The following is a 12,527-nucleotide window of genomic DNA, read 5'->3' as shown; positions in this document are numbered from 1 at the left end:
ATAAAAAAACAGAATGAAGGAAGGAAGAGTAAATAAAATCTTACATTTATTTAACACTAATGCCAATATATTAATTATTATTATAATATATAGTGTACCTGAGAGCAGTAGTTAATTCTCTCCAGGATAGTAGAGAAGTTGGGTCGGTGCTCGGGACAGTGCTGCCAACACTGGGTCATGATCCGATAGCTACATACATAGTAACAGACACACATTTCAGGTATATTGTTTAACCTCTTCCACTCCACCCCTCTTTTTCATAGCCCTGTTTTGGTCTTTTTTAGGGGGGGTACAGGGGGTCTTTAGAGGGAGATAGCACGTCAACAGTAGATGTCTCATAAAAGTGGTGTACATCATCTGAAAGCTGCGAACCTGAAGATTAATTTTTGCAGCTCAGCACTTTGGGTCAAGTTCTTCTAGTCATAAATCAGAAAAAAAAAATTCTATTCAATTAATTAAAACAAATTGTGAAAGTGTATAAGGGCTTAGAAGTATGTGATGGTCATCCCCATGCTCTATTATGTTTAGTAAGTCGTTGCAGGAATTTTTGAGTTGATACCATTTGTTACACAAAATTTAACCATTTTGTACCACTCCAGAATTGATAAAAATGATCATTAATCCCCCCAAAATACCACATTAAGACATCAAGACCTTGAGGAACACCATAGAAAAAGCCATGCTGTGATTTGGCATCAAAAACTTTTGACATTTGGAGATTTCTGCAGGAATTATATTTTTCTGCAATTGGATGGCGAACACTTCTGTTGTGTAAAATGCTCAGAAACCCCCTTATTGTCAATCTAGCTAGTAAAGCCATCCATCCTCTGAATGTTCTAGGTCTGTAGTTTGTGGTTGTAAAGTTTCATGAGGCTGTGATTATCCTAGAGGTCACCACAGGTCATTTCACACAGAGAGGTCAAGTTTCAATAAATGGTCTACTATGCGGAGTAACATCATCACACATAAATACAGTTGGACTCATTGGATCCACAAGAGTCTTCGCTTTACAGTGATACCCAATTTATGTAATTCCAAGACTGTTTAGGGACTCCAGTATGCAGAAATATTCAAATACACCATTTTATAATAGGCGAAAATAACACATTTATACTGCATTGAAAGAAATGGATGGTTTCTGCCCCAAACTGCATGTGATTATCATAAAGTGGGCATGTCTGTAAAGGGGAGACTCGTGGGTACCCATAGAACCCATTTTCATTCAAATATCTTGAGGTCAGAGGTCAAGGGACCCCTTTGAAAATGACCATGCCAATTTTTCCTCACCAAAATTTAGCCCAACTTTGTTATCTACTGAAAAATAACACTGAGAACTGAAAACGGTAAAGTTGGCCGAGGGTGCCGGCGCCCTCAAGAAATGGAAGAGGTTAAGCTGTATGTTATATGAAATAAGTATACTAGAAGTATGTTATGCTATTAGATAAATTGTATTATCATAACATAATAATCCTCACTGGTTATACATCAAGAAGAAGCAGAGGAAACCTCCAGAAAAATTCAATCAATTCCACATAAGTCATTCCTAAAATCCTCCCAGCTGTGCCCATCCAGGCTCGTCTCCTGTTGGTACTCACACAGGCCCCGGACAGCTCTTGGGAGGATCCATCCTGCCTCCGCTGGTGACAAACTCCAGCACCTCCTGGTTGGTTTTACAGGGATACGGCATGTAGCCCAGAGAGAGGATCTCCCACAGCAGCACTCCGAATGACCTGCAGGGGGAGTAACAGACCAACAACTGAGCTGAACGTCGCTCATGTTCCTCAGACTGGAGACACCAGAATCAGTCTGAAAGTCAAAATTTGAGTATCTACATTACTCTCGTGCTCCCAGATGAACTGAGATGTTACAACACATTTTGAATTTTCTCTTAACCAGTGTGCTTGAAGTGGAATAAAACAAGTGCCAGTACTTCTCTTATTCACATGTTGCCGTGTGCATCAGCCGGTATCAGCAATCTCCTGCGACTTGTTCCTATTTATTCATTATTTCAGTCATAATCGGCTGTGATTTTATTGCTATATTATTATACTCGGGTTATACATCCTCTATAGTAGGCCTATAATACTCCAATAATATTCACACTGGAACATTATGGTTATGGTGGTGTGTTTGTATATTTACCCATAGTGTTAATAGTTAAAGTGCTTTCCTGAGTTATTTGTAGCCAGTGGTGGAATGTAACTAAGTATCTTTACTCAATTGATGTACTTAAGTACAAATTCAAGGTACTTGTACTGTACTTGAGCATTTTGATTTTCTGCTACTTCATACTTCTACTCCACTACATCTATCTGACAGCTTTAGTTTATTTAAAGATGATTTTCATACCCTTCCTGTCCAGTAAAAAAACATGCTTCTCCAGATGTGCTGATGTTGAATGTTTGTGATAAACAGAAGGATGAATTGTTCCTTTATGTGTGTTGATAAAATCATCCCACTGACAGGGACCATTTTACTACACAATCAATACTTTTACTTTTCATTCTTTAAGCACATTTTGCTGATAATATTTACATACTTTTACGTAAGTAGGATTTTGAGTACAGGGCTTTGACTTGTAGCAGAGTATTTTTTACAATATAGTTTCAGTACTTTTACTGCAGTAAAGGATCTGAATACTAGTTTTTTTTACATAAAACTATCCAATTTTACATCATTTTGGACCATTATTATTACTAGTTAAATGATTTTATCTGATTTTTATTTACACATATCACAGCCTTCGTCTGAACATTTAATTCTTCTGGAAATGTTAGCTCTGTAAAATCATATTCTGTAAATCAAAAGAGCAGATTCAGAAAGCTTTTAAAATAATGTTTCATTAATTATATTTGTTCACGAATAAAAAAACAAAACATTGTCTCGATAAACAGCACCTCGTTCTCGTGCTCTTTATTTTCCCCCAGTTGTTGACTGCGGTTGAGTTCTGGTATAACTGGATGGAAAGCCTCACAAGCCAGCATTCTTGTTTTTTCATTTGTTCTGCTGGAAAAGAACTCGTCTTCTAAACAACTTTAAGCGAGAAGGAATAATGTGCCTCATCAGAGTTTAACAATACAAATTTCATCCGGCACATATTCCCACCACCAAGTGTGAGTTTTATGGACAGCTCGGCTGTATAAATCCGCCGTCTCAACATAAAAATCCTGATTTCAACTATAAAGTTCGGACTTTTTCGGAACTTGATCTGTAAACAAATGTTTCCTCCGGTCTTCAAACATGAAATCTTGACGTTGTTTGGTCCGTGCTAATTATTCAACTTCTTTTATCATTGGAAAAGTGGTTTGGACTTTGGACAACGCTCGTCACGGTGTCCTTTGCACAGCTGGCTCTGTGTCTTCAATACAGATGCTGTTGCTGTCTTGTTCACGCGATATACCGCTCTTCAGACATCAGGTTCTCCGTAGGTCTGCGTGGTTTTTGTAGGAATAAAATTACTTCAATCTCTCCAGCTTGTCTTCTACTGATCGCATGGAGGTTTTTTGAATTAGCTGCAATTACGCACCGGGATACTTGTCAGAACAATTTGGGTTTGACATTGTTAGAAATGAAAAATATTCAAATCGGCTTGCAACATCTGCCAAAAAAAACACATGATTATGTGATTGAAAACAGTTCCTCTATGTGGATTCATACTTACTACCGTAAACAGTATATCATGTGTTTAGTATTCATACCATGTATCCGTCTTGCAGGTGAAGATTCCCTCCATGAAGGCCTCCGGTGGCATCCATTTGACCGGCAGCATGGCCCGACCACCTTTCCTGTAATAGCTGGCTCTGAGAAAAGAAAGAGAAATCTGATTTACTTTAGAAGAGAAGGTAAATACCTCAAGGCCATGAACTCTGGAAGTACGTTTTGAATCTGGCCCCACGGAGGATAATCAGATAGCTTTTCAACTGGTCCCCCATTTACCACATCAACCCAGTGCTGCCCGGACTCCTGCCTCCATGAGAGACGTAAAAGTCATCTTGTGTGCTTTGCTATGTGGATTCAGCATACAAACCTGTATATGTCTCGTGCCATGCCAAAGTCCCCAATTTTGGCCACTCGGTCTGGTCCAGGGCAGGTAAGCAGGCAATTTCTGGCAGCAATGTCTCTGAAAAACAAAGGATGTGTTACAAAAATGTAGCTCCATGAAAGCACTAAACTCTCTAACGTGCCAAATTAATTTACTGTATGATAAGCGAAGCTCATAGTTTATTGTTGCTATTTTTAGATTTGTTGGAACCACATTTTTTAAAAGGATATTGATATAAAGATGGGTATAAACAAGTTTTCACCTAAAAGTTGAGATGTTTCCTGCTGCAACAAAATGTTGAATGTTGTTGTAAGTTTACAGTAAACATGATCTACTTGAAAATGTTGTATATTTGAGAAGGGACAGTGCAAATTAATAAATACTAGGGCTGTCAAAGTTAACACAATAACGCAAATTTGTTTTAACGCCACTAACAAAAATAGTGAGGCGTAATGCTAGAAGTGTTTTTTGTTGGAATAAAAGGGGCATTCTTTCAACCCCAAACACTTTATTGTTGTGTTGTTTAAACTGAGCTCTTAGCAGTAATAACTGGTGCAGATCTGAACCTGTGTATGAAGTGGTTCTCCTCCAAGTAGCGACAGCCGAAGGCGATGTCTCTGGCCATCTGCAGCAGCTCCCGCATTATGAGAGTGGAGGTCTGGCCCTGGATACAGTACAGCTCAGTTTAGTGTACAACACAAACACCTTAGACACACACACACACACACACACACACACACACACACACACACACACACACAGAGAAATGTGTAGTATGGACGTACAGCTCGTGGCCTGTTCTGTCTCAGGAAGCTCTTCATGTCTCCTCCGGTCATCAGCTCCAGCAGGATGAAACGTGGCAGGATGTTCAGACTGACGCCGATGCAGCGCACGATGTTGTCATGGCTGAACTTGCTGTGTGGACAAACAGTTGTGTTAGCAGGCCTGTACTTGTGTTTGTTATTAATCATAGAAAATGTGTTTGTTTATGTATTTTTATGCTGGATACAACTTCTTTTTGTATGTGTTTTTATGTGAAGCGCTTTGTATTTTGTTTTGTTAAGTGCTATGTAAATTATTATTAACTGGGCAGGAGAAAGATAAAGACATTTCTGATAGATGAGAGAGAGAGAAAGAAGATGGGTGCTGGTACACACTATGTTTGTCCAGATTTAGTAACCGCAAAAATGGGGCAAGGCGGCGCTGAGACGAGCTAGAAATATTCAAACTATTTCCAATTACAAGAGGAATAGCCCAGATGGCTGCCCCCCCCACCAGGCAACCAGAAACTGGCTGTTACAACAAACGATGTGAGCAGAACCCTGCTGAAGGTGAACCCACACAAAGCTGGCGGCCCAGATAACCTCCCCAGTCGTTTGTTCTTTGACTGCTCTAAGCACAGGTTGTACATTTTATTTCCTTTATTTTCCATCACTGCAATAAAACAAGTGATTTCCTGAGAACACCGGCACCATGTTGCTTCCCTTACCCCTAGACCACCTCTGGGTTGTAACACTGTTCATTGACTTTAGCTCAGCCTTTAATACCATCATTCCCCAGATCAATGAGCTGAGCTCTCTTGGAGTGAGCACATCAATGTGCAACTGGATTTTAGACGTTCTGAGTAATAGGACACAGACGGTCAGAATCCATACTGGGAGATCTTTAAATGCTACTGTGAACACTGGAGTCCCCCAAGGTTGTGTGCTGAGCCCACTACTGTACACACTGCTGGCCCACACCAGAGCAACGACATCATCAAGTATGATTACGACACCACAGTCCTGGGGCTCATCACCAACAACGATGAACCTACCTACAGGGACGAGGTGAGACAGTTTGAGACAAGAACCTCTCTGTGAATGTCGACAAGACGAAGGAGATGATTGTCAGCTTCAGGAGGCTGGAGCTACTCACTCCTCCCTACAGGTTGCTGGTAAGACTGTGGAGACAGTTTTACGTTCTTGGAGGTGCACATCAGACACAATCGCTCCTAGAGCTAGAACACCTCCTCCTTAGTGAAGAAGGCTCAACAACGCCTGCACTTCCTAAGAAGGCTAAAGAGAGCTCCTCTCCAGGTTCTACAGAAGTACCTTAAGCTGTGTTTGCACTGCTGCATGGTGCGGCTCTGCTCGACTCGACTCACTTTTGGTACCAGGTCCCTTTCAAACAGAGGAACGTCTGCCCTTCGTCAGTTGTACGGCATAGTTTTCTCTGACCTAGTGTTTTAGCTCCATCTTCTAGTATCGGCTCAGCTCGCTGAGTGGTTCTTTTGGTACCATCTACAACATTTGCTAATGGAAACATGAAAATAACTGTTCTAATGTGTAACAAACTGAACTGAAGTGAACTGCTTGATGGAAACACATCTATGGAGTCCATACTGAGTGTAGCATCACTATTTGGCATGGGAACTATTAAGCTGCAAACAGGAAGGCCCCGCAGCAGGTTGTGAAGACCGCCCAGCTCATTACTGGGACCTGTTTCTCTGTCATCAAGGACATTAACACCAAGAGGTGTGAGAGAAAAGCCTGCAGCATCATGAAGGACTCATCTCACCCTTTTCATGGTCTATTAGACCCGCTGATGAAGGCTTAGGACACTTTGATGTTTCTAACTTTTTACTGCTTTGTCTTAATTTACTTTTTCTAGTGTCCAATGCTATGCTTGTTTTTATTGTTTTTCCACTGTTATTATGGATTGTACTACGGCCCAGGTGGCACTAGATTTCTTTCCTGCTTCTTGCATAACCTGTCAGGAGGAAGGATTAATCTAAATGAGGAAATCTTCTTTGATCTGGATCACGTCTTGTCTTTCTAATAACGACTGTAATTAAAGCATAAATGCCCAACAGATGTTTGGAAATGAGGCTAGTTACACACAGGTCATAAACTAGGGTCAACTTATCTGTATTACAGTTATTATACCGAGATCAAAAAATATCCCTGCAGACACTGTCCTTGACTAATTAATTAAACTGGAAAAAAAATCCAGCTGTAATATCTACAGTCGTGGTTTGATTTCTAGTGAGTAAAGCTCCACATCTGTTAGCTCCTCTAACTCAGAAGCCTCTATAAGAAGGATGCATTGGGTCAATCAATGTGTGAACTCCAGTATGGTGCACCTCATAATCAGGGCCTCCATCAGGAAATCCATTTCGTCCTGTTCGGAGCAGATTTCTGGAAGAGTCTGTGGAGCAGAAAGAATCAGAGAAGCGGTTTGAGGTGTGTGCTATTGTCAAGAGGAAAGCTATCGTTAGACCCAATCAGCAGACTATTGAAAAGTGAAACACATGTTGAGCTCACTCAGCTTTTTCTTTTTTAACCTTGTGAAGCTTTGAAGCCAAGCGATCTGAGGGCATTGACTGACTGACTTCTTTTTTTGCAGTCATCAATCTGTTCTGTGCAGTCATGAGGAAGTTGCAGTTTGTGATTTCATTTTTGCATTATACAGATTTACACATCAAACCACCTTATTACATAAAGCAATTAACCCTTCTCTAAATAAACACATTATATAAACCTTGTCTTTTCAAATCCTTCATGCGTGTGTGACCTTTAGATCCAAGAGGCAGGAAGCACCCCTGTGAGATGCTGTTGAGTTGATTATATGTAATCGACGCAACTCCCAGTGAGGTGCTATCATCTGACACTAAGGTGCAACTTGTCCTCATGTGTTTCACAGAGTGCGAGCTGACCTTTATCGCAACCTGCATGGGGCTGTTATCGCTGCTCATCCCCAGAACTTGTCCTTCGTAGACTTCACCAAATGCACCATGGCCGAGAGCCCTGAAAAAGGTGAAAGGGGGAAAGGGAAAAGTGAAAAATACAACAATTGAGGTGAAAACATCAGTAAAAGGACACTGCGTACTGTAGGTGTGGACATCAGCACAGAGAGCAATCAGAACCTCAATCTGACATTTTGACAGGGTGTGCTATCAACACAGTCTCACAGCCAACTGGCCAAATACCGCCGCTTGGTCAGTGCTCCTCGGTATCAGAGACCGACGCACGGGGTACCACTCTTGTGTTACTTTTGAATGGAGCAGGGATGGCGTGTTAATATACACTCGTTACCTGCATAGAATCCTTTCAAAATAAACTTCCATTTCACAGGAAGTTAGGTTTAGGCAACACAACCACTTAGGTAGGGTTAGGAAACGGTCGTGGTTGACATTGACTTCACTGACTAGCGACTCACGTGACTCACAGGGCTGAAGATACTAGCGAATCACGTGGCTGACGATACTAATGACTCACGTGAGTCAAGGGACTGACGATACTAATGACTCACGTGACTAGCGATTCACGATGACGATACTAACGACACACATGACTAGCGACTCATATGGCTGACGATACTAACGACTCACGTGACTAGCGACTCATATGGCTGACGATACTAGCGACTCACGCGGCTTACGATACTAATGACTCACGTGAGTCAAGGGACTGACGATACTAATGACTCACGTGACTAGCAATTCACGATGACGATACTAACGACACACATGACTAGCGACTCATATGGCTGACGATACTAACGACTCACGTGACTAGCGACTCATATGGCTGACGATACTAGCGACTCATATGGCTGACGATACTAACGACTCACGTGACTAGCGACTCATATGGCTGACGATACTAGCGACTCATATGGCTGACGATACTAGCGACTCACGTGACTAGCGACTCATATGGCTGATGATACTAATGACTCACGGACAACAACACTAACGACTCACATGACTAATATATGTAAACATTACTTTTAGTCTCACACGGGACACGAACAGCAGTCTCTCATGAGCCGACTCTCATACTATTAATACTACGTCACTTGCTCCGACCGTTGAATACCGCCGCGGGTGGGTTTACAATGGAGTTAATTGAAAGCCCGATTTGTCACATACTGTTGCTAAAGGGTACCTCCATGCATTGGTTTCCGATGCCGAGGGGCACTGCCCAGTCGGCGATATTTGACGAGTTGGGAGTGAGAACGGATTGGTGCTGTACCTGAGAAGTGTTATGTTCTTGCGCGGTACTTCCTTCAGCTCGTTGAGTGAGGCGGCCTTCCCTGCGAAGCAGTAGTTGGGGTTGTAGTCCGTCATGATGGTGGAGGAGCGGATCTTGCTCAGCTTGTACTCTGGACTCTGCAGACGCCCCCTCACTGCGTGCAGGTCGTTCTTCCTGCGATACCACACTAAAGACAAAGACAAGTTTCTTTTACTTCAAAGTCTAAGAAGGTATTTTCAAAAATCACAACCCTAACGGGACCCCACACTTGCATGTAAGTTGTAGAAGCAACTTCCTGACTATCTGCCAACTGTAGGAGCGGTAACACAAGGAGGGGTCAAGCTGCATCTCAGTAGTCGATGTAGTCGATGTAAAAACAGCATCATAGGACCAGTGGGAAAAAAAGTGAAACTGTGACAAATCCTTCCACACACAAACACAATGTTTTGCGGGATGCATGTGGGATGTCCTCTCCTTGGTTACTGCTCCTAGACAGTCTGTACCAGTGAGTTTGGACTCACCCGCCGTGGAGGCAGCCCACGTCCCCGATGCAGGTTGGTAGTCTGCCAGGGAGGGGGGGCGTTGCGTGCAGGTAAGAGGTGCCGTCGAGCCATCGCCCGGTGCAGATGCTAGGGACTCAGGGGGGTTGGGATGAGGGGTGGGTTGAGGAGGAGGAGATGGAGGAGGAGGAGGGGAAGGAGGAGGAGGTGCAGATGGGGCTCCCAGGGAACAGACTACCTCCCTGCATGGGGGAGAGCTCAGGTGAAGAGACACTGTTAACCTGAAGGGTGTGTGTAGTTGTGCTTTGTTGCAACGGAAGGCAACATGTATGTAATTGCACAGATGTCATGTTTTTGTTTTAGTATTTGATTTATTCATTTGCAAATTCACACAATTACACACAGTGCAGTTAGTGGAAGTCACACTAAATAGCTTGTCCATTTTTCATAAAAAACTTATGCACAGAAGTCTAGTTTACACTTTGTCTGGTAATTACAGGATGTCATGCAGTTACTCCACAGCTGTTTGTTCATTACTGGTTATAATCAGCAAAACAACCATCTTATCTGCAATTAATATCAGTCTGATTACACTAAGATTACACAGAGTGCATCTATGTTTAGCGATACCTAACCAAACTCAAACTTTTTGTTTCACATACTAACATTTTCATTTTGTTTTCCGTCTTTTGTGTTCAGAACTTTGTGTTTTTTATCTAAAAATACCATTTATCTGATGACTAATATTTGCTGGCCTGACTGATCTTAACCCTGCTTTCACTTAAATGTGTTTCACATTTTTCTAAAATATTAATGCCATATGAACATTGTCTAATAAACAAATAAATAGCTTGCACTCTGCAGGGCTCCAATGTTCACTACTTTATTGCACAGTCATGTTCGGAGCACAACTGTGCCATCAATTTGTGAAAATTGGAGCCCTGCAGTGTGCGAGCTAGTTATTTGTTTATTCTGTGATCTGCTCACTTTAACATGCCCTTTTTTGGATTTGATGCGCGTGTATATATGCCTATATGAACATTGTTGCTCCCCTAAAGTTGTTTTGATTATCTGATTACCAGCAGGAAGAATCAATCTATCAAATATTCTCAACATTCATAACTTTCATCAGTAAATTTCACATCTGTTTAATCTGCTGATTTGTTTTCCTTTCATGTGTACAAGGCAAATTATGCTCCTACAGTTGTGTCAGATTTAAAAGGTAAAATATGCAAGAATTTCCTAAAAAACAATGTATAGACTGATACAAAAATAATCTGTCTCCATCATCACTCATGCCTGTTCACCTCTGTTTCTGCAGAGAACCTGCCCTCTGTCTGTATTTTCTCTTTTCTTCTTATTACGCTTTACTCGGGATGATTCTGGGTGTCTGCAAACAGCCTTTGGGCTCAACATGGGGGTGTCAAATATCACCACTTTGTCACGCCTCTCTGCGTCTGATACCGAGGCACAAGTCAGCCTTTAGCTCTGTCAGATACAAAGCTGCCATATTTGACGGATGAGAACAGGTTGTGTTATGTGCATGTGTTCCAGTGATCCTACTCCTCTGCAGCTACGATCGATGTGTGTCTGTAGTTTGAGGGAAGAGCAGCCGCAGCGGACAGGAGGAAGCCTGCCCTTTGGCTGCATTCATTCAAAATCCAGCAACACATCACCTTCCTGCGGGGTTTTGTGGAGTACGTTGTGTTTATTTGTGCTTTAGAACGTAACCGTCATGAAACAATCTGAAAATAACATTTAATTTCTCCGATTCACTGCTTTGTTCTCACTAACGCCGCTCCCTCTCTTCATTCACTTCATAATTTCACACTTCCACACCCTGTCTGTGGCTCTCAGCCCCAAGCCCATTTGTTCCTGCTGAAGACGTGTTTATGCATAATAAACTTTCATTTTTTGGTTGTCAAGTTATTTTGCTTTAGGGTTGGCTGGACATTACCTTGCTCAGGTCTCACTGCCAATGGGGAAAAAAAATCTCCATATTGTTCCTTTAATGTTTTAGATTTACTTTTTAGTCATCACTTTCCTTACAGGAGGTTTATTGTATGTATTAGTTCAATAGAAACCCCAAACTGCTTTTGCCTGGTCGTCTTGTCAGATAGCGTACAAGCCCAGAGAGCTGAAAATGTGATTGATATTTTACAGGAAGTCAGTGCTGTGCAGATTTCTCCAGAGGCCCTAACACACAAAGTTTAGATTCACCCTAACTGATTGTGGGAAAGAAAGAGCGAGTCCTCTACTGTTGAGCTTCACTTAATATTCAGCACTTTCAGTGAGGTTATCGAGAGGACGAGAGAGAGAGAGAGAGAGAGAGAGAGAGAGAGAGAGAGAGAGAGAGAGAGAGAGACTCTGCTGCGTTCAAACACCTGAAACAGCACTTGGTGGAGGATTTGTGGGTCAACAGAAATGTCAGCATTCCCTTCCTAATTATCTGCAGCAGATGGTTGTCAAAAAAGGTGACAAAGGTGCAAAAAAATGTGTTATTAGCTGTATAATCCCTCACTGTCCTATATTATTGCAGAATGACTGCATATGTTATTGTAACAGCTGCATACAATCTGTCATTATATAAAGTGTCTGCGGTTAATAAAGCTAGATTTAGCATATCAGTCAACATTAAACAGTATAATATTGCATAGCAGCTCTTGAGACCAAGATAAATAATAATGCAACACTAGTAGCATTAATGTATGTAATGTTAGAATCATATTTCATATTAAAGATTATGGTTGTCTTTGAATTTCTCACTTGTCTTTCTTTCTTTTTCCTAGAGTGTTATTGCCACTGAGTAGTAAAACTGGTTCATTGTTAATTCCCTAATTATTCCTATTTTAAGCAGTTTATTTGTGCAAGAATCATCAGTAAGCATTTTTTGCCGCATGTCTGACTGTCAGATTGTCTCACATTGCAGAAATCAATTCATTTTAAACCAAATAATCTTTATCACAG

General features: G+C 41.6%; 1 protein-coding gene across 2 annotated transcripts in view; it reads right to left on the bottom strand.

Annotated features, from left to right (window-relative positions):
• ltk (leukocyte receptor tyrosine kinase) overlaps positions 1 to 12,527 on the bottom strand; it is a 65,807-nt gene that overhangs the window by 1,984 nt on the left and 51,296 nt on the right. For both annotated transcript variants that reach the window (XM_074660121.1, XM_074660122.1), the window contains exons 20-28: positions 9,061 to 9,247; positions 7,740 to 7,830; positions 7,167 to 7,231; positions 4,828 to 4,957; positions 4,609 to 4,706; positions 4,028 to 4,120; positions 3,699 to 3,800; positions 1,596 to 1,730; positions 99 to 189 (exon numbers count right to left, since the gene is read on the bottom strand). In XM_074660121.1, the coding sequence (XP_074516222.1) occupies positions 99 to 189; positions 1,596 to 1,730; positions 3,699 to 3,800; positions 4,028 to 4,120; positions 4,609 to 4,706; positions 4,828 to 4,957; positions 7,167 to 7,231; positions 7,740 to 7,830; positions 9,061 to 9,247 (992 nt within the window). The remainder of the gene's footprint in view (positions 1 to 98; positions 190 to 1,595; positions 1,731 to 3,698; positions 3,801 to 4,027; positions 4,121 to 4,608; positions 4,707 to 4,827; positions 4,958 to 7,166; positions 7,232 to 7,739; positions 7,831 to 9,060; positions 9,248 to 12,527) is intronic.

The sequence above is a fragment of the Sebastes fasciatus genome, chromosome 15 (genome assembly GCF_043250625.1).
Source record: "Sebastes fasciatus isolate fSebFas1 chromosome 15, fSebFas1.pri, whole genome shotgun sequence".
Classification (NCBI taxonomy): domain Eukaryota; kingdom Metazoa; phylum Chordata; class Actinopteri; order Perciformes; family Sebastidae; genus Sebastes; species Sebastes fasciatus.
Note: the sequence above shows the minus strand (reverse complement) of the source record. Positions and strands in the feature narration are given on the sequence as shown.